Raw genomic sequence first — 21,375 nt, forward strand, 5'->3', positions numbered from 1 at the left:
AGACTTTGATTCAATTATGATCATCTGAACACTGACTGGGTATTTAATACTCAGAAGTAATAATGATTCAATTTCGGGGTGTTATAATGATATTGTGATTATGGCCACAAAAAGGAAGGCTTTACTTTTAGAGATGTATACTGAAGTATTTATGGATAAGATGATAGAGTGTCTGGAATTGGCTTCAAAATAATCTTCTGGGGAGGAAGTAGGCAGCATACAGATAAGACCAGGTTGTCTATGCGTCAGTAATTCTTTAACCTTAGTGGTGTGTATCATTCCCTCTACTTGAACAACTAAGACGGTATTCAAAGAAGTGAATTTAAATACAAGATTAAATGAAAAGGAAGTTTTGGCAAGTATTATGAAAAACTAGAGGGATTTGGCATATGCCACAGACATATCACAAAGTGGAGTGCCAAGGCAAGCAAATACATTCTTTGGGAGGTTTAATGTTTAAATAGCACTCATATCTATTTATAGCAGTCATATCTATTCTAACTTTCCTCTATGCACCAGCAGTAAGAGGTTAAGTTTCCTACAAATGCCTCCTAACAAAGAGGCAAGACTCTCCCAGGCAAGAATACATCCCAGCACTACCCAGAAGCAGCCACCAAATAAGAAAGGGCTGTGGTGGCAGCAGCAGATAAGGTGGGAGAAGAGCTGTGAGTCTGATGCCCAGGTCTGGTCGGTACACTTAAGGTGGGCCCATTCCCATGGATGCATGAACCCACAGGGTTCCAAAGCCTCCCCAAGAGTCTGTGCAAATGAAGCAGTATGAAGAGTGACATGCTATCAACAAAAATGTGAAAAAAACCCTTTGGTGGAAAAGGAAGACTAAAATCTTACAAAGCTGGTATGGTTATTTTTATTCATGTTTCTCCTAACATCATTATACATTTTAAATAATAACATTAAATCTAATTTTAAAAGACACAGTTCAGTTCAGTCGCTTAGTCATATCCGACTCTTTGCGACCCCATGAACCGCAATATACTAGGCCTCCCTGTCCATCACCAACTCCTGGAGTCCACCTAAACCCATGTCCATTGAGTCAGTGATGCCATCCAAACATCTCATCCTCTGTCGTCCCCTTCTCCTCCTGCCCTCAATCTTTCCCAGCATCAGGGTCTTTTCAAATGAGTCAGCTCTTTGCATAAGGTGGCCAAAGTGTTGGAGTTTCAGCTTCAACATCAGTCCTTCCAATGAACGCCCAGGACTGATCTCCTAAATGGACTGGTTGGATCTCCTTGCAGTCCAAGGGACTCTCAAGAGTCTTCTCCAACACCACAGTTCAAAAGCATCAATTCTTCTGCACTCAGCTTTTGTTATGGTCCAACTCTCACATCCATACATGACTACTGGAAAAACTATAGCCTGGACTAGACGGACCTTTGTTGACAAAGCAATGTCTCTGACACAAGTATTTTTTAAAGTAATTTAGGAGAATATTGGACTTCCTATGTAGTGCTAGTTGGTAAAGAAATCTGACTGCCAGTGCAGGAGACACAAGAGACATGGGTTCTATCCCTGGGTCAGGAAAATCCCCTTGAGAAGGAAGTGGCAACCCACTCCAGTATTCTTTACTGGAAAAGTCCATGGACAGAGGAGCCTGGTGGGCTACAGTCCATGGTGTCACAAACAGTCAGACATGACTGAGCACACTCAGCAGCAGGAGAATACCACTCTAATGAGAGTAGCCTGAGCTATGAAACAAAGGCCAGGAAATATGATAGAAATTCTGAATCTCAAAATGTAAGGGTACAGCTGCTACTGCTAAGTCACTTCAGTCATGTCTGACTCTGTGCGACCCCATAGATGACAGCCCACCAGGCTCCCCTGTCCCTGGGATTCTCCAGGCAAGAACACTGAAGTGGGTTGCCATTTCCTTCTCCAATGCATGAAAGTGAAAAGTAAAGTGAAGTCGCTCAGTCGTGTCCCACTCTTAGCAACCTTTGTCCATGGGATTTTCCAGGTAAGAGTACCAGAGTGGGGTGCCATTGCCTTCTCCTAGATACCACTAGTTATTCATGATGACATTATTGTAGTTTTATATTTTCCCCTATGAAAACCTGGCATTGGATCAGTGGTTCTCAAGGGAGAACAGCATATCTCATAGGATAGAAGGAGCAGTAGGCAACTACAATTTAAAAATAATTCCAGGTGATTCTTACATACACTGTGGCCTCACTAAAGGACCACTTCTTTCTTGGAGGTCCCTGTAGAATGGCTGTGGCTGAGACCTGTGTGCAGCTAAAACGCACCTGATCACCAACATGGAAAGCTGGCCATTGCTGTTTCAAATGGCCCTGTAAATTTGGCACAGCTGCCATGCCAGAAAAAGGATAATGAAATCACCCTACATGCTCTCATGACTTAAACCAGCTCCCTGTCTGCCCAGCACGGGGGCAACTTAGAGCCATGAAGACAGTAAAAGCAGAGCCAGCGGGGACCCCACTGCAGGCCATCTGCCGACAAGCACACACACCAACCTGCCGGCCTGCACCGCTGCTCCTATTTGGAGGAGGGACGACAGGCAAGTGACTGCAGTGCTCTTGGCAGTCAATGTGAGCATCTTAGAAGAGGGCTTGAAAAAAGTGTCTGACCAGACACCAGAAATACTTGTAGCCTCTCTACAGTCTTCTTTTATCCCTTGACATGTCTGAGACTATTATGGCTTCTGATAATGTTGACTAACTCAGTTTGGACAAAACAGAGAGACCAACAGCAGCATCCCTCACTACAAATGATTCTGAGTTTCATTCCTGCAGTGGCCTTTCATGCCAGATAGATTTGTTTCTTCGATAATTACAGTGCCTACAAACCTGTCCTTCATCCACTAAGAAGGGAAAGGGGCCTTATATACAACATGCTCAAAATGCAGTCTACCAGGCTGAAGTGAGTAGCCAGATGCTCTACACCTCCTATGGTTGCAAAGGTGGTTTGGTTCCTAATAAGATCCTTCTCAGTAAGGATGCTCTTAACTATACAATCACATGCACAGTCAGGTCTGGTCTAGAAAACAACATGGGCAGCAAGTAAAAAGGAATAGCCTTTCCAAAACACTCCATCATCACAATTCTATGCCCCCTCACAGAATTAAAAGCCTTGATAATATCAGGTAATGCCCACTGTTAACTTTCAAATGGTTTCAAAGTCACAAAGAGGCAGGATGGGGAACACATGTATACCCATGGCTGATTCATGTGAATGTATGGCAAAAACCACAATATTGTAAAGTAATTAGCCTCCAATTAAAATTTTTAAAAATTCCAAAAAAAAAGTCACAAGGCTTATCAACATTTATATTTAATACTAAAAACTACACCCATTGCAAAGTCAAAACCAAACTGTTTTAGTTGAGCTCTAAAACTTTTCTATACACTGGAATAATTTCTACTCTTGCTACTTTATTAGTATTACTGTCTCAAATTTCCCTAAAGGATTATGTTTAGTAAACAAAAAGTGTTATGAAAATTTAGACTTTTGACCATTCATAGAATTAGTAAACATTTCTAAGCTACCCTCATCTTTCTCATTCTAGTTTTCACCATGTTTTTAGGACATTGTCAATATGTTCTGTGTCCCAGCATGAACAGGACTTGGGTAGGAGATGAGAAATGAGTCCCTTTGTAAAGGTCAAGAACTACTTTAGGTATACCAAGGCATGGGTATCTTATCCCTTCACTTGAACATAAGAGAGCTCCTTTTCCAAGAAAGCTGCAGTAAAGGTGCAGATTCAAGGATCTAGTTAGTTACAAAACATGATCTTGGTAGGAAATGAGCAAAAACCTGTAGGCATGGATTAAAGAAGAATAATCAGCCTACACAGAAAAAGCCACTCACGGTATCATAATGTTAAGGGCTGAGACAGCCAGACTAAACATGACCTAAAACAAAAGCAAAAACAAAGCACAACAGAAAACAACCAAACAACTAAATGAAATTTAAAATGTCCTTTCCAAAGATTAGCCAGGCTGAACTGGTCACAAGATAATCTTCATTACGGTACTTTAGTTACTTTGGTCTTATTTTAATTACATGCAGTCATTTTCTTGAGGTGAACTTGACAAAGAAGGGCAAATAGGGACTGCTGTGTCTATGAAAAGGAGATATTCTCATAGCTGAGCACACTGTTCATATCAAATCAAAGGCCAAAATACCTGCACAGCCTTGGAAAGTAGGAGCACTGGATCAATATTATACTGACTTCCTCCCTGATCTTACCCACCATTAAATATAGAAAAGCCTCTTGGTACAGGAGGCTGTGCCCGACTATCACAACTATTCCCCACGGAGCAAATCTGAATGAATCACTAGAACATTTCCAATTCTGAACTACTAGTATAATATTTACACTCTTTTAAGTTTACTAGAATTATTATTTTGACTACTTCTAAAAATATAAGCCCTTTCTATGTCACTCAGCCAGAAGGCATTTAAGTTAACCAGAGCTCTTAGTCAAAGCTGATTAACAGGTGAATTAAGATGAGTTAATGGAATAACAAAATATTTGAAGATAACATAGCTATGTGATACATAAAAATGTAATTGTAACACTTACCTATCAGCCCCTTCTCCAGAGTGAAGGTTTTGTTTGTAAACATACATTCAAAAGCCACAATGTGAAAAATCTTATTCACTGTGTTGTGAGTCCCAACTATTCGAATATACCTGGGGGTAAAAAGAGGAGAAAATCTGTTGAAGAAAATGAGCTTCCATCATAACAAATCCAAGGATAAGAGAAAAAGATATACTACGTAAACATACAGTCTACCAGAGCACGGACTGAGAGAGACTCTGAACAGGCTTCAGACCCTGTACCTGCTCCTTGGGGTTAGCTCCAACTGAGTCTAGAAAAATTACAGCAGAATTAGGGAGGTACCACTTTCCAGAGAATGAAGTAGAACTTAGACATGGTTTACCTAGAAAATCAAACCAGGGGCTGTTCAGCTCAACTCCCAAATGTCAGCACAATTATACATCCATGAGACACTGACACTGGAGAATAACAGCTTCTATCCTTACCTCGTGGTTAGGAACGTGCCTGTGCACAGGTGCACAAACACACACAAAATCAAATACTTTCCAACTCAATGAAAGGTTTCACCCATTGGATGAAATGCATGAAATCAATACTGCTTTCTCATTTAGAGTAAAAAAAAAAAAAATCCATAGACACTACTGAAAACCACTCACAGTTTCTTGTATTTTAATGTTGCTCCTAAATTCTCATTAGGATGTGAACCCTATATTTTTACGCCAGTCCCCAACTTGACTGCTAGGATGCCGTCTCCTGGCCAGAGGAAGTGATGTGCGGAGGTGAGCCAGCCTGCTCTGCAGCCTCCCTCCTGGCCGCAGGGAGCTGGCATCTGCACACAGTGCAGAGTTTCATGGGGCAGGTCTCGAGCATCTCAGCCTATTCACCCTCTGGATCTCCCTGGGGGCTTCACCTTTGACAAACAAGCATTAATATTGGAGCAACTTGCCCCTTTCATTCTCCAAAGGGACCTGACAGTTCACAGGTTAACGAACAGACAAACGGACTCTTCTGAGTGTCACTCAATTCCACGGGGAACGTATTGTGCTACACACATCCTGGAATTCTAAAGAAGAGCAAGGCAAAAAATAACAGATGAACTGATAACGCTCTCCCAAATTATGAACTATGTGCTCTGAAGGATGCAGCGTATTAAGCGTATTAAACGAACAGATTTCAATTAGCAGATGACAGACTGGGCAAGGTTTTAGTAATATCTTCCCTCCGCTGTGTAAAACAACCTTCCATTTAGATGATGTAATTTTACTTCTGAGTTAATCGCTGTTCACTAATTTGGTAATTTCCTTACATTTCTCATCCCTCCAAGTTAACTGTATAATGTAAATGGCAATTTTAAAAAAATTCACATTATAGAGGCTATATTTGGGGGTTCTGTATCATGAGCTATTTTCTCTCCTGTTTCTTCAAGCCTGAATCTCACCGCAATCCCTGTGCACCTCATTTAGCCATCTGCTCCTTGACATGAGCTGATCGCTCATCTTCATAACCAATAGTAATGCCCTCTCCTGGACTGGCTGCTCTGTGTTCCCATCCCCGCTGCAGGGAGACACCATTCTTCCTGTGTGGAGAGTCAGGGCAACTGCTGTGCTCACCATCACCCTCTGGGTAAGCAGGAGGTTGGCTATGATCTGTTCTCTCCAGCCTTCAGGGCAGACAGAAGGTGTTGACTTTACTGGGTTTGGGTAGGTGGATGGGGTTCACTTAAAATAAGTCCTAAATGGTCTGAGTAGAACAGATTGTGTTGTTCTTTACTGCTGGCAGTAACAATCTCTCTGGGCTTTCTGGAATGGAAGGGGTGTGTTAAGCCTGGCACCTTGGCCTGAATCTAATTTTATCCATTTCCTTAAACCCACAGGAACTCAACAAGCATAGCATTTTCAACCGCACATGGTCGTGACAGTGAGTGCTGCTATTTGCAACCTTGGAGGGAATGTGGTTTGGTGGAATTTGATCAGATCATTTTCCTGTTCTCTAGGTCAAATCTTTCAAAGGAGAGATAGCTTTCCAAATACTGAGGAGATAGAGGAGCAAGGGAGGGACTAATAGGGCCTTCCCCCAGTGGCAGTTCTTAAGGTTAACAGTTCAGGCTGACCTAAGGGGATGCACTAATGTTCCCTCCCTCTCTTTCTTTTTAAAACAGTATATGGAATCAGCCTCCAAGTTTAGGTAACAGTCATTTCCCAAATTTTACCCTGGTGTAAATATCAGGAATGGGAGAAATTAAAGAACTTTCCCCTCTCTCATCCCCTGATTATAGGAAACTGAAAATAAAAAACTGTACTGGAATATATTTTACAGCCTTAATGATAGTGTTTGTGATAACTAATAAGATAATATATATGATTGCAAAAGCATTGAGAGATGCCTCCAGATAAAAAAAGTTCGGTATAAATGAAGATAATGTTATCTCTGCTGCATAATCCTGAGGTCAAATTAGCAATTCACCACTGTACATCACACTTCTTGATTAGCCTGTTATATGTAATGCTCCTAACAAGTTTAATTATTCTAGTTCTACAATACTAAGTCTCCATAAAATTATAGCCTAATTTACAAAAGTGGCATAAAGTCCTTACTCAAATACACATTAAAAAATGGTAACAAAGTCACAGCAAAGAAGCCATGCTCCTTTTCTCCAGCAAAGAATCGTTTAGCCAAGGACTCTGTCCTTCACTGAAGATCTCGACTAGAAATAGAAAACAGGCTTAACTAATCCCCCAACTTCAGTGACTGGTAGGGCATCCTGGAGCTCTCCATTAAGAACTCAGGGGCCCTGTCCAGCTCAGGGGAAAGCGTGCCCTGATCCAGGAGCAATGTCCAGAGGGAGAAGGAGGAAGCACCATCAAGGTACCATCCTCGATCACAAGCAGATTTTCTTAGTGAGGCTCACAATGGAACATCCTGCAGGCAGCAGTAACCACTATCCAAGCTATTGAAAACCCAAGGGCTGGGGATGGGAGAGAGAGAGTCCTCTCTACCTTTTTTTTTTTTTGAAAAACAAAACTTGCTTCTGGGTCATGACACCTAACAAGAAGAAGTAGATCCTACATTTTCTTTGTCACAAAAGATTTTGAGTAAAAGGTAAAACTTAAGCTTAATTTTCTTCTTTCAACATCATCTCTCCAATGCATACTCAGACTCTGATCTAACCTGATGATAAGGGCAGTGGCAGCTAGTGACTTCATCAGTGTGCAGAAAGGAGAGCTGCTGAAAAATATGACAGCTATCCTTTGTTCTCTCTGAGGTCCTCAACAGCAGCTCAGACAGTTGGAAGATAATTAAAACTTAAACAGGGACGAGGAAGGCAGATATGCAACAGATTGGCCCTTTCTGATGGAGATGAATGCCGTCCACACGAGCTCTGGTGCAACAGTCTGTTTCCAACGGTCTCCTCTCTTCCCTCTGTTAGCTGTCTTATAGTCCTGCTCACAACGCCTGGGGCCTCAACAGTTCCAAACAGGATGTTTCAGTGCAGAAGTTTCTAGGAGCTATAATATTGTGGGTGGAAAGAGATTCTTCTTTGATAAAATTAAACCTAAACCCCCCATGGATAGCACTCTAAAACTGAGAAGCACTAGAGTTTTAAAGTACTAGCTTTAGTGTCTAACAGAACCAGGTTTGTCGCCCAGCTCCATCACTTAATTAGCTGTGTCGCTATGGGAAAAAAAGCTTTAAACCTTTTGAATCACAGTTTCCTTCTCTATAAAATGGATCAATAAACAAATCTTATATGATATTTAAATGAGATAAGTAGTTAAAGTATCTAGTGCAGGGTGTGGCAGAGTACAGTATCATTAAACAGAAATGCAAAGAGTAGATCCTTGGAAGCAGAATTTCTTTTGGACTTAGAGACTGTTGGGTGTCTGGGAGTGCATTCCTAACTACAGGTGTTAAAGTGGTGCATCCAGGCCCAAAGATGGACCTCAAGAGCACAGGCCAGGACTAGTCGTCCCTTTAGGGCCCCACAGTATAGGTGTTATGGTCCATGGCGAGAATCTGCATTCCAAATGCAGATTACCTGCCTCTATGTCACTTCCTGCTTTAAGCCCCTAGTCTTTAGAAAAGTCTCTTTTAAACGTTCTTGACCTAAGTAAGCTCTGCATAAAGAAACAAGGGAAGAATCTTTTGCCCATATTTGGTCCAGCTACCTGTGCCTACAGAAGAGTTTCTTTTTTTGTGCAAACTCTGGAAGTTTGGGGTTTTAATTTACCAAGAAAAATAGCACTTCTTACAAAGAGACACCATAATACTGTGACCTAGAAAATTTTTCCCTTGGAGATTTCATTGTATTCCCTGCCTGTTTTGGGGAGGTACTACAAACTCCTATTCTTAATCTTCTTTCCATCATTTCTTGTCAGGATGCTACAATATTTCATTTCTAAGCCACAAACAACACATCTTTAACAAACTGAATACACAAAGCAGCAACTTGCACCCCTCACTTTAAACCCATTGGAATCCTCGAGTCTTTGTTTCTTTAGTCTTTAGCCTACTTGTGGTTACAGTTTATCCTTAACCTTTGCCTCTAGTTACATGATCACCTAACTTCTGAACTGAGCAGATTCTACTACAAGATAAGATTGAATTCAGCAAAAAATATTTAAATGAGCTCTCAAGGGATAAACTAAAGCCAAAATCCATCAGAATTTTATTCTCTTGTAAACAAAACTTTCTTCTCAAATTGAACTTTATATTCTTGGGTTAAACAAAGACTCTGGAGAAAACTAGAGGTAGCCTAAGGCTGGGATCCCTAACAACACAAGAAGGAACCCCTAACATTTTGGCTCTTCCTCTGAGGTGCCCATGGAGAATTCTGCAGAAGACTGTCCTTTGCTGTGGCCAGAAAGACGACAGGAACTTTAACTACAGCATTTTCTAGGGACTCAGGACCATGTGGGTTTGGAATTCACCATTTCCACAATTTCCCATTTGACCTTTCCTTGCAAGGAAATATGAAGAATGTATATAAATAATTCTCCAGCCCAAGAAGCTGGTAACATCTGTGGGTTTCCCCAGGATGATATTTTCTTCTAGTTCTAGGTACAGTGTTAACGCTCTTCTAATCAAACCCAGATTGGAGGGGAAAGTGACTTCAGGTCTTGTTGCTAAGGCAGCAAGTGGAAAACAGTTTACTGCCAGAATGACAAAAAGCTTCTAGGAAAAGCATGTTGCAACAGAACAGATTTGCTACTGTTAGAAAACCTGCCCTCTGGCTGATCTGTGGAGCTATAGATTCTCCTCCACTGACTTCAGCAAAGGGTCCCAGCAGCATTTGCTTATATGAGAGAGGAAGACTTATTGAAAGGTTAAGCACTCTGCAGAGTTAGCCTAAGCAGAGGCTACTGTCTTGGAGAACAGCCCTGAAACTGTCTGACCATTAGCCCTGCAGAGGGAGCAGTTATGTTCTAGCAACTCCACTACTCAACCTGAAGGGCAAACAAAACAAGAAGTCATTTTGTTTCCAGAGAAAATTGATGCTTTATAGAATCTAGCATGCAGAGCGGATAAGACTGGTAAATAACTACTAACACATCATAACCCAGTGTAACCCAAAACAGAAAGTCATTTCAACATCAGAGATAAATATTTAAGCGTTGTTTTTCATTTGGGGGAAATGTGCACTTTGAACAGTAGGCTTTTTCCCCATCTCTGCATATGTAGAACCTAAAACCTGCCATAATGCCTTCAATCTATGAAAACATACTTGAAATTAATATCACAAAAGAACTATAATATTTATTTACATAAATCATATGAAAATGATATAATATGTAAATTTGCTTAATTCGTTTCTACTTGCACATTTACCAGTTAATAGCCCCTGTAGGTATACTGGGTAAATCTGCTATTGATCAAGATTTAACAAACACTTACTAGATACAAGAAATTCTGCTAAACACTGTTTGAAATGGACCAGAAAGACAGGACATAAACCTTCATCAGGAGAAGTTCATAGTGCAGTTTAGAAGGTAAGACTAAGACCCATCAAACTGTATGATTTTTGACAGGATTAAGCCGAAAGAATGACCTACTTGCTAGTAGGTCACTAGCTTCACAATGCATTAGAAAGAAAATCGGAGGCAAGTTCCTTAATTTCTCCCAGTCTCAGGCTCCATATTGGTAGCAATGGTAAGTAGAAAGACATAAGAGCTGCTGACCTATTCACACATGGTAGCCTAATCTTAAAATAGCTAATTTAGCAGCATGAACTCTAAAAGTCCTCCCTGCAAACAAAACAAACATAGCTAAAAGAGAAATAATCCCTTCCCCGCAACCCACACACACAACCACTGTCTTAGCCAACAAATATCAATATTAACCGAGCATGCGTCAGCTACTCCTGCTGGGTGCTGGGATATGGGATTGGATACTACAGGTAAAATCTATTCCCCATGGAATTTACATTTCAGGTCAGGAGACAGACAACAAATTTAAAAAATCAAATAATTAGCCACTGGTTGGTAAGTGATCTATTGATATTGAGCATACAACTTCATAGACAAACTTGCTAAACTGGAAGGATAAACAGTTATATTAACAAAAACCTTTCCCTCCAGGAATAAAAGAAGAGTCAAAAGGGAAGGTGTGACTAGCTCTGCCTGAGAACATGGATATACTGTAAATGAGTGTATTGTACATATTTAGCAGGATATAGGCAAACATCCAATTAAGTAGATTTCTTAGGAACTAGAAAGAGGAACTGATTTGAATTCCATGGGAAGAAATGCCTTACTTATTTCATGGCTTAGTTTTCTTTTTATTGCTTTTTTTCCCCCCAGAGAATTAGATCTGCAAATTTTCAAGGGATTACAGAAAGACAAGATGGCAAGTGAAAGATATAAAACAAAAAGTGGATGAGAGAGAGAGGTATGAAGGGAAGAAGAAGGGAGAAAGAGAAAAGAAGGGTGAAGGGAGGAGCAAGTGGAGGGAGGGCAAGGGGAGAGAAAGATCGTGAATATGCATAAACCAACCCCTTCTCTGTCTCTGCTATGTGCCACTGTGAACAAATTCTCATATGGGAATACTGCTAACCAATTTTACTACTCAATGAAACATCTGAAACCAATACAAAGCATATTTTAAGAAATAGAACCGAATTACCAAAAGTTCAATATTTGCATTTTTTCATTAACTTTTCCCTTAGACCAAGATGCTGGGAGCAGGAGAGAGAATTTCACCAGTTTTATCTTTAAAATGGCTGCATTATCTTTTTCAGTTTATCCAGTAGGCTGTGCATTGCCATGAATGTAGACAAATGAGTCTAATGGAATTGTGCACTAGAGAAAAAGTAGAAGAAAATTAAATTTGTTAGTTTCCCTATGAATGTGCAAGAACTCATTTGGTGGCTATGACCTGTAGCAAGCCTGCTTTAGGATCATGATGGGTAAGGGAAGTTTCTCTTTTTTAAACCTAAGACTACGGTGGGGATATGCCACTTACTGTAACTTATAATTTGAAGGGCTGGAGGAGCCTGTTCTTTTTTTCCTTTTAGAGTAGAAGATTAAATACAGAAGGACGAGAGGCAAACAGAAAGAGAAAGAATTTACTTTTCCCAGAGGAAAAATCTAAGAATCCTTCTAAGAATGTAAACATCTGACATACTAAGAAATAAGACAGGAATTGCCTAAGACAGTCAGAATGATGGAAGTAAAAACTGAGCCCCAGGTCAAGAGAATAATTAAAGAGAGCACAGGGAGTAAGGAAGGCACAGATCTTCACTCCAGACCCCTGAGAAACCAGCACTGGAATTAGAGCAAAAGTTGCCAGCTTCAGAACTCATCCCATATGCTAGGCCTTGCATGCATTATTTCCATTCACGGAAAACTCATACCCTACACACTTACACAGTCAGGCTGGAGGTTTCAAAGCTCAACAGAACACACATGCATCAAAGCCTCTGTATTCTTTATGAGCTATGCAAAGAAACCTGTGTTCCAGGCAATAACAGGTATTAACAGAGAACTAACTGAAATGTATTTGGAGAAAACAAGCTCAACCCAGAAAAGCCACACACTTGCCACCTACTATTCCCACACTGCTTCGATGCTCACAGAAAATTTCAGGGACCCTCCTTTGCCCTTTGGGAAATTCTGGACCTTTACCTAGAGAATCAATCAGGGAAAGGAAAAAAAAAAAAGATCCACAGATTTACATAATCCAGGTATCAGTACAACTACATACAAAGCTAACAATCAGAAGCAGAGCAGTCAAAGTAAACAAAAATAATATGACAGAAAACTTGAAAAGACCACTCACACCAACAGCACAGGAAAAGCGAATAATAGGAGACAGAGAAGCACCCTTGTCCTGGGCACCAAAACTGGTGTGGTATGTTGTCTCAGGGTTTGTTAAAGCCAGAAGTGTATGGTTGATTACACTGTAGAAGCCTGTACACTCCAGCTTCCAAATAGCATGAAAGAATACTAATGGCAGCACTAAGAGATTTTTGTTGTTAAAATCTGCAACATGTTAGAACTTTAACACAAGCAGAACAGAAAACAAAAGAGCAAGATGCTCCAAGTGGTGCTACTGGTGAACTGCAGAGCCTGCCGCTTGTCATAGGGGCTGGCAGACATGGGACACCTTCAAAGCTAATGATCTGCCCAGTCATTTTAAAAGACATTTTCCTGTACTCATCATGCCTTTTGTGTTAGGAGTCCTATCCACTGATGAAGTTTTGAAGCCTGTCCCAAACCATACTTCTACTGGGTTAGCAAGCAGGTTGGGAAGCGGAGTAGTTTGGCAAGGATTTTTTTTTCTCCCTCCCCAAAGCTTCTTAAGAGTTCAACCATTCATGACCTAGAATTTACTGGTACAGCATTAGTGTTAAGTCCATGATCAGAAAGAAAATGTCAATCTTTACACTTGGCTCAGAAGTTCAAGGAAAGAAAAACTTACGAGTGAAATGCACGTAAGGTAAAAGTGCACTTTGTAAGAAAGGATTTATTTTTTAACAGACAAGAGGATTCTATTATATGACTAAAGTCACTGCTACTGCTGTGGTGTTTGGAATTCTCATTAAAATAAAACAAAACTGGCTTAACTGTTTCTTTTCAATTTTTAAAAGAAATTTTTACCCATCAGTTCAGTTCAGTCACTCAGTTGTGTCCAACTCTGCGATCCCATGGACTACAGCATGCCCAGCTTCCCTGTCAATCACCAACTCCCAGAGCTTACTCAAACTCATGTCCATTGAGTTGGTGATGTCATCCAACCATCTCATCCTCTGTCGTTTCCTTCTTCTCCTGCCTTCAACCGTTCCCAGCATCAGGGTCTTTTCAAATGATTCAGTTCTTCGCATCAGGTGGCCAAAGTATTGCAGTTTCAGCTTCAGTCCTTCCAATGAATATTCAGGACTGATTTCCTTTAGGATGGACGGGTTGGATCTCCTTACAGTCCAAGGGACTTCTCCAACACCAAGAGTCTTCTCCAACACCACAGTTCAAAAGGATCAATTCTGCGCTCAGCTTTCTTTATAGTCCAACTCTCACATCCATACATGACTACTGGAAAAACCATAGCTTTGACTAGACAGACCTTTGTTGGCAGAGTAATGTCTCTGCTTTTTAATATGCTGTCTAGGTTGGTCAGAGCTTTTCTTCCAAAGAGCAAATGTCTTTTAATTTCATGGCTGCAGTCACCATCTGCAGTGATTTTGGAGCCCCCCAAGAATAAAGCATGAAGTGATGGGACCAGATGCCATGATCTTAGTTTTCTGAATGTTGAGCTTCAAGCCAACTTTTTCACTCTCCTCTTTCACTTTCATCAAGAGGCTCTTTAGTTCTTCTTTGCTTTCTGCCATAAGGATGGTGTCATCTGCATATCTGAGGTTATTGATATTTCTCCTGGCAATCTTGATTCCAGCTTGTGCTTCTTCCAGCCCAGTGTTTCTCATGATGTATTCTGCATATAAGCTCAATAAGCAGGGTAACAATATACAGCCTTGACATACTCCTTTCCCAATTTGGAACCAGTCTGTTGTTCCATGTTCAGTTCTGTTGTTTTTTGACCTGCATACAGATTTATCAGGAGGCAGGTCAGGTGGCCTGGTATTCCCATCCCTTTAAGAATTTTCCATAGTTAGTTGTGATCCACACAGTCAAAGGCTTTGGTGTAGTCCAATAAAGCAGAAGTAGATGTTTTTCTGGAACTCTCGTGCTTTTTCAAAGATCCAGAGGATGTTGCCAAGTTGATCTCTGGTTCCTCTGCCTTTTCTAAATCCAGCTTGTACATCTGGAAGTTCACAGTTCACACACTGTTGAAGCCTGGCTGGGAGAATTTTGAGCATTACTTTGCTAGCATGTGAGATGAGTGCAATTGTGCAGTAGTTTGAACATTCTTTGGCATTGCCTTTCTTTGGGATTGGAATGAAAACTGACCTTTTCCAGTCCTGTAGCCACTGCTGAGTCTTCCAAATTTGCTGGCATACTGAGTGCAGCACTTTCACAGCATCATCTTTTAGGATTGAAATAGCTCAGCCAAAATAAAAAAATTGTAGATATTCTCTGCTTCCCTAACATGATGAAATTTCATGATGCCTTAGTATGGGTCTATCATCTTCAACTGGGTCGGGTACTCAGAAGGCCTTCACAATCTGGAAATCCATGTACTTCAGTTTTGGTAAATATTCTTAAATTATTGACTTTTTCCCCTGAATTTTTTAAAATCTCTCTTTATGAAACTCCTAGTTTTGAATATTGGACCTCCTTATCTTTACCTGTACTTTTATACTTCCTCTGTTTATCTTTTTTTTTATTATTTTTTAATCTCCATATAAGTCTACCTTTTGTTCTAATGTAAACATTTCATTCCTGGGTATATATTTGAAAAAAGTGAAAACACTAATTTGAAAAGATACATGCACCCCAATGTTCACAGAACCATCACTTACAATTGCCAAGACACAGAAGCAACCTAAGTGTCCATCAACAGATGAGTGAATAACGAAAACATGATACATATACAGACACATCATAAAATGGAATACTACTTAGTCACAAAAAAGAATGTAAATTTCCTATTTGTGACAACATGGATGGAGTTGGAGGGTACTATGCTGAGTGAAGTCAGAGGAAGACAAATACTATATGATATCACTTACATGTAGAATCTAAAAAGCAACAATAAACTAGTCAATCTAAAGAAACAGAAAGAGACTCACAGTATCAAGAACAAACTAGTAGTTACCAGCGGGAAGAGAGAGGGAGTGAGGGGCAAGATAGAGGTAGGGAATTAAGTGGTACAAACTATGTATAAAATAAATAAGCTACAAGGATATATTGTACAACACAGGGAATATAGCCAGTGTTTTATAATAACTATAGTTGGAATATAACTTTTAAAAATTTGAATCAATTTTTGGACACTCAAAACTTATATTCTATATCAATAACTCCCCTTCATACACAAACTATATATAAATTCCTAACTTGGAGGGCAGGAATTAATACCTCCATTTTATGGTTAAAACTGAAATTTAGAGGACTTTAGTGCATTAATCAACTGAGTTGCTTATCCCACCAAGTAACTTATTAGTTTATGGTTTCTTATTGGTGCCAAAACCCAGGAATCAGGGGAAGGAGTGCAATGTATTGAAAAAGGGTGCTTTTACTGGTCTGAAAAACATTCAGGTCAAATTAGTAAAACGTGAAAGGGAAATTGCTCAGTCGTGTCCAATTCTTTGAGACCCTATGACTGTAGCCTACCAGGCTCCTCCGTCCATGGAATTTTCCAGGCAAGAGTACTGGAGTGGGTTCCCATTTCCTTCTCCAGGGGATCTTCCTGACCCAGGGATTGAACCCAGGTCTCCCATATTGCAGGCAGACACTTTACCATCTGAGCCACCCCAGGTCAAATTAAAGGAATACCAATTCACATAGTAAGAATCAGGTTGTATCAAGAAGTCAGTCAATATTTCAGAACAGGCACAGTTAACACTGGTAGTGATGGGGTCAGCAGTTATCAATGTGCTATGATGGGTGGGGAACCAAAGATCTTCCTGCCCAAAGAGGCTTCTTCGCCCATCCTTTCTGAAAAATCCTCCTAGAGTCATTTGTATTGTCATTGTCTCCAGGTGGATCGGAGCCCAAGCAGTATCCCAGGTGCTCTCTATACAGTTTGAGTTCTGCAGTCATTGAGTTTAGTAGACGTGGAGTCACTAAGAACTGGTTCCCTTGGTACTCTTGTTGAATGCAGCCTTTCTTAGAACTGACCATGTGCACTAGCTCTGCTCTCTGTGAAGCATGAGGAGGTGACCACAGGAGGGTTTTAAATCATTTAAAGTAGGGCAGGAGGTGTCTGAAGCAAGGTCCTGGAGCAACACCCCGCTGTGTGCAGCAGAAGGTGAGCAGGACACGGTGGCTGTCTTTATCATTTTTTTTTTTTTGTAATTTTGTTCTACTTTATGGGAGAGTTCCTCAGCTTTATCATTTGTGCACTCTACCAAGCTTTCCATTTCTGCTTTAATATTTTAAATTTCCAAATGTATTTCATATTTTTCAAATGCTCCTTTTTTATGGCTTCTTCTTGGTCTAAGATTGATAGATTTACTCTAATCTCTCTGAAGATAGCAATAATTTTTTAAACGTTTTCATCTCCCTGTATAGTGCTTTTCCTATTTGTTTTAGTCTTCATGTTTCTTATTAGTTTCCTCGAATGTCTGGTTGTCAAGGAGGTTGTCAGAAAGGAACCCAGACATATAAAAGGAAATTCTGAAGATACAGTTAGTTGCCTGAATGGGTCAACAGTCAGTAAAACCTCACTTTCACTTTCAGATTCTTTAGTTCTTCTCTCTTGGACTGATCGTTATTCTAGAAAGATGTTTCTAATCATATGCATGGAAGATATGGGCTTGACTACCAGAGTTTCAGAGTGATGAAAAAGGAAAACATACTTGTCTGTGTGTGTGGCGGGGGAGGTATCACTGAGAGGTGGAGTCTAAGCCTCAGAGCACCTCAGCCTCCGACAGTATGATCCTTCTCACTTGTGTACGGTTTCCCAGTTTAGAGACCTTCTGTTTATCTTCATCAAAGAAAAAATGTCCAAAGTCAGAAAGAGAAAGACAATACTACATGATCTCAACTTATTTAAAAATAGATTAGAATGATAGTTGCCAGGGGGTGGGAAATGAGAGAAAAGGGGAGATGTTGGTCAACTGGTACAAATTTCCAGTTATAAGTTCTGGGGATCTAATATACAGCATGGAGACTACAGCTAACAACTGTATTATATACTTGAAAGTTGCTAATAGACTAGATCTTAAGTGTTCTCACCATTAAAAAAAAAAAAAAGATACTTCTCTGAGGTGATGGAAATGTTAAATAAACATATGGTAATCCTTTCACAACATATCTATGTCAAATCACCATGTTATGACCTAAATGGGAAAAGAACTTGAAGAAGAATAGATTCCATGTATGTGTATAACTGAATCACTTTGCTGTGTACCTGAAACAAACACAACATTGTTAGCCAACTATGTTGTTGTTGTTTAGCCGCTAAGTCATGTCCAACTCTTTGCAACCCCATGGACTGTAGCCCCATCAGGCTCCCCCGTCCATGGGATTCCCCGGGCAAGAATACTGGAGTGGGTGGCCCATTTCCTTCTCAAGGGGATCTTTCCAACCCAGGGATTGAACCTGCGTCTCTTGTTTGGCAGGCGGATTCTTTACCACTAAATCACCAGGGAAGCCCTAATGTAGCCCTATACTACAATGTAAAATAAAACGTTTTTTTTAAATCAGCATGTTATGTATCATCACGTTTAGCCTACACAATGTTATATGTCAGTTTTATCTTAACAGAATTGGAAAAAAGAGAAGAAATAAATCTTCCAGTTTTCTATCAGAGTGGGAGAGAAGCAGTCAAAGTTGAATGAAATGGGGAAGAGAAGCCAGAGCTCTTAATTGTCCCATAAGCACACAGTTAACGAATTCTCCACATTTTAGCCCCTTCCTACCTACCTCCTTCATCATAGCTTCAAAGGTGCCTGGTGCCCCTAATTTCTAAGCCTCTGAGGCTTTAGTAGTTTAGGATTCAGTTTTCTTTTTTAATTTACATTATTTATTTATGGCTGTGCGGGGTTTTCTCCAGTTGTGGTGAGTGGGGGCTACTCGCCAGTTGCGGTGCACGGGCTTCTCGTTTCAGTGGCTTCTCTTGTTGCAGACCATGGGCTCCGGATGCTGAGGCTTCAGCAGTTGTGGCTCCTTGGCTCCAGAGCACAGGCTCAATAGCTGTGGCTCATAGGCTTAGCTGCTCCACGGCACATGGACTCTTCCCAGTCTGGAGATCAAAATCCCTGACTCCTACACCGGTAGGCAGACTCTTTACTGAGCCACCAGGGAAGCCCTGGACTCAGTTTTCTTGAGCCTGTTAAATCATTAACCAATCATTTATCTGCTTTACAGCTTCTTCCATGTTTTTAATCTCCTCGTCCCATTTTTTTTATCCTTGTAGATTAATACTTTAAAAATTTTCTTTACTCTCATTCTAGTAGAATCTTGTTCTGAAGGATGTGAGAATCAATGTGTGTTCATTCTGCCATCATTATCTGAAAGCTTAAGTATAATATTTTTCACCAAAGTGTGTCCATGCCTGTAATTATTCCTATAAGGATAGAGGTTTCAATCACGGATCTTTGCTGGACTTACTCACTGAGTCTGAGACCTTGGGTCTTCCAACCTGCTATGGCCACAAGGGTAAACCTTTAAATAGGTCTGGTACTTAGGACAATAACACAAGAGATAATAATCATTCTTCCTCATCTCCTTCCCTGTCTTCAGCCTGAGGGCTACAACTCTTTATTCTTATTCTTTCTTGTCTTGAAATAACATTGTCACCTTGTAGCTGCTCCTCCATCCCCTCCCCTTCCTTGTCCTATTCCTTCTACCACATCTTCAAATGGTTGCCTCAGATTATTTAGCTATTTTATCTTCTGAACTGGTTTTTCACTAATTAAATGTCCAAACAGGGATATGTCCAGACAGTCACATAAATTATCACCATTCTGCAGAAAGATTCAAATCAGTGAGTTATTGTGTTAGCCATAGTCTCCCTCTCTCAAAAAGAGGGGGGTGTTAATTCCCACTGAGTAAAAATAAAATAATTCCGTTCATCCTCACGCTGAAACAGCTGCACAGACAGTATTGGCTGCTCTGTTTATCTTAATAACTGTGGAAAAACACCATCTCCTCCCTTCCCACTCTCTCCAGAACAATCACCATGCTCCACATGCAGATGGGGTGATTAAGACTCTCTGGAGCAGAGACAGGCTTGTCTGGTGCTCTTCCTGCACATTCGTGCTGCACCCTTCCTCTGCTGCTGTCACAGGATCCAGTTGGTTCAGATAACAGCTGCTGCAGGGGACCTGATAGATTCAGCTGTGGGTCGCCGGGAGGCTCCCTAAAGTCCCAGCCCAGCCAGCTGAATCGAAGCAGAGCTGTGGGACGCAAGTGCCAAAGTAAGAGAAAGTACATACTGTATATCCTCTTTAATCCTTGCAGTTACTGCAGCAGAAGCAAAAGAAGAAGGGGCGGAAGAACAAAGCAATGCCTCACAGGAGTGGGGAGTGGGGCAGCCAAGAGTTCTAAACCAGACAACTGGAGCACAAGACGCAGGTGTGACAGGCGGAGAGCTTTCAACAAGGCGCCATTCAATTTACTGCTTATTCCAGGGAGTTCAAGAAAATTCTCAAGGTTTGGTTTGTTTTCATTCAGTGAGTTAGGATTTAAAGGTAATAGGAAATAATTTCCAACTGACTGTGAACCTTTTGTGAAGATAAGGAAAGTTAAGCACACAGGATGCCCAACCATCCCTGTTTGCCCAGGACTGTGCTGGATTTACTACTGAAAGTCTCACAGTCCAAGAAGCAGCTCAGTCTCAGGCAAACCAGGACGATGTTCACCCTCCACCACCAACAGCTATTTCCCCTTCCAGGACTTGTGTGAACCTGGGCTGCATTCATTTTCTGCTCAGCATTCTCCTTATCTTCCAGGGCCGCTTCTGCCACATACATGTTCTCCAGCCTCTATCACACACAGTCAAACAGACAAGGACATGAAAAGGCCATTGTGTGTTTGACTCTCAGTGGAAAAGAGAACCCTGTCATTCATTCAGAGTCCTCCTTTCTGGAGTCTCCATCAGAAGCACAAGTCTTCTAGCCACAGAGGTAGATCAAAATGATCATGGCAGAAACTGAAAACATGGCTCATCTCAGTGCCTGGAGAAACAGTGCATCCCTCAGTGTCTTTAAAATGCTAAACTCCAAAATGAAGGAAGCCAAAGAAAACTCAATTACACAGAGACTGATAATTCAGTGTGCAGATTACTCAGGCTTTCTTCTCTGCCCTCCCCTCCCTCTGGTCCCAGTCATTAGGCCATTTCACTGCTCATTAGCAGGGAGGAGGAGAAAGGAGCAGAGGGGGAAAGTCAAACTAGCTGATTTTTCTATTTATGAGCAGGTTTCTGAGGGAGGGTGTTCAAACTATTGGCTCCAGAGATTCTTTGGTAGGAAGAGAGGATGGGGAATTGGAGGCTATGGCACAGTCTATTGATTTTAATCATTTGGTCTCTCTTAATTTCCAAACAGAACAAATGGTTGCTCCTCTATTTTCACTGAAAAAGCTAGCAAAAGTATAAACGTTAGACAAAAAGAAAAAAAAAATACTAGTTAAGCCACTTAGGATCCCATCTTTAAAAAAAAGTCCTTTGATAAACACCAGAGACAACTGGTAATACTGCCAATTTACAAAATGAATATAATTGGATGATTATGTATTACATTTTAGAAACTTTACAGGCTACATTAAAGAAGTCCT

General features: G+C 40.7%; 1 protein-coding gene across 3 annotated transcripts in view; it reads right to left on the reverse strand.

Annotated features, from left to right (window-relative positions):
- Positions 1-21,375, reverse strand: part of BTBD9 (BTB domain containing 9) — a 421,919-nt gene that overhangs the window by 145,947 nt on the left and 254,597 nt on the right. For all 3 annotated transcript variants that reach the window (XM_027524032.1, XM_027524030.1, XM_027524031.1), the window contains one exon: positions 4,565-4,674. In XM_027524032.1, the coding sequence (XP_027379833.1) occupies positions 4,565-4,674 (110 nt within the window). The remainder of the gene's footprint in view (positions 1-4,564; positions 4,675-21,375) is intronic.

The sequence above is a fragment of the Bos indicus x Bos taurus genome, chromosome 23 (assembly GCF_003369695.1).
Source record: "Bos indicus x Bos taurus breed Angus x Brahman F1 hybrid chromosome 23, Bos_hybrid_MaternalHap_v2.0, whole genome shotgun sequence".
Classification (NCBI taxonomy): domain Eukaryota; kingdom Metazoa; phylum Chordata; class Mammalia; order Artiodactyla; family Bovidae; genus Bos; species Bos indicus x Bos taurus.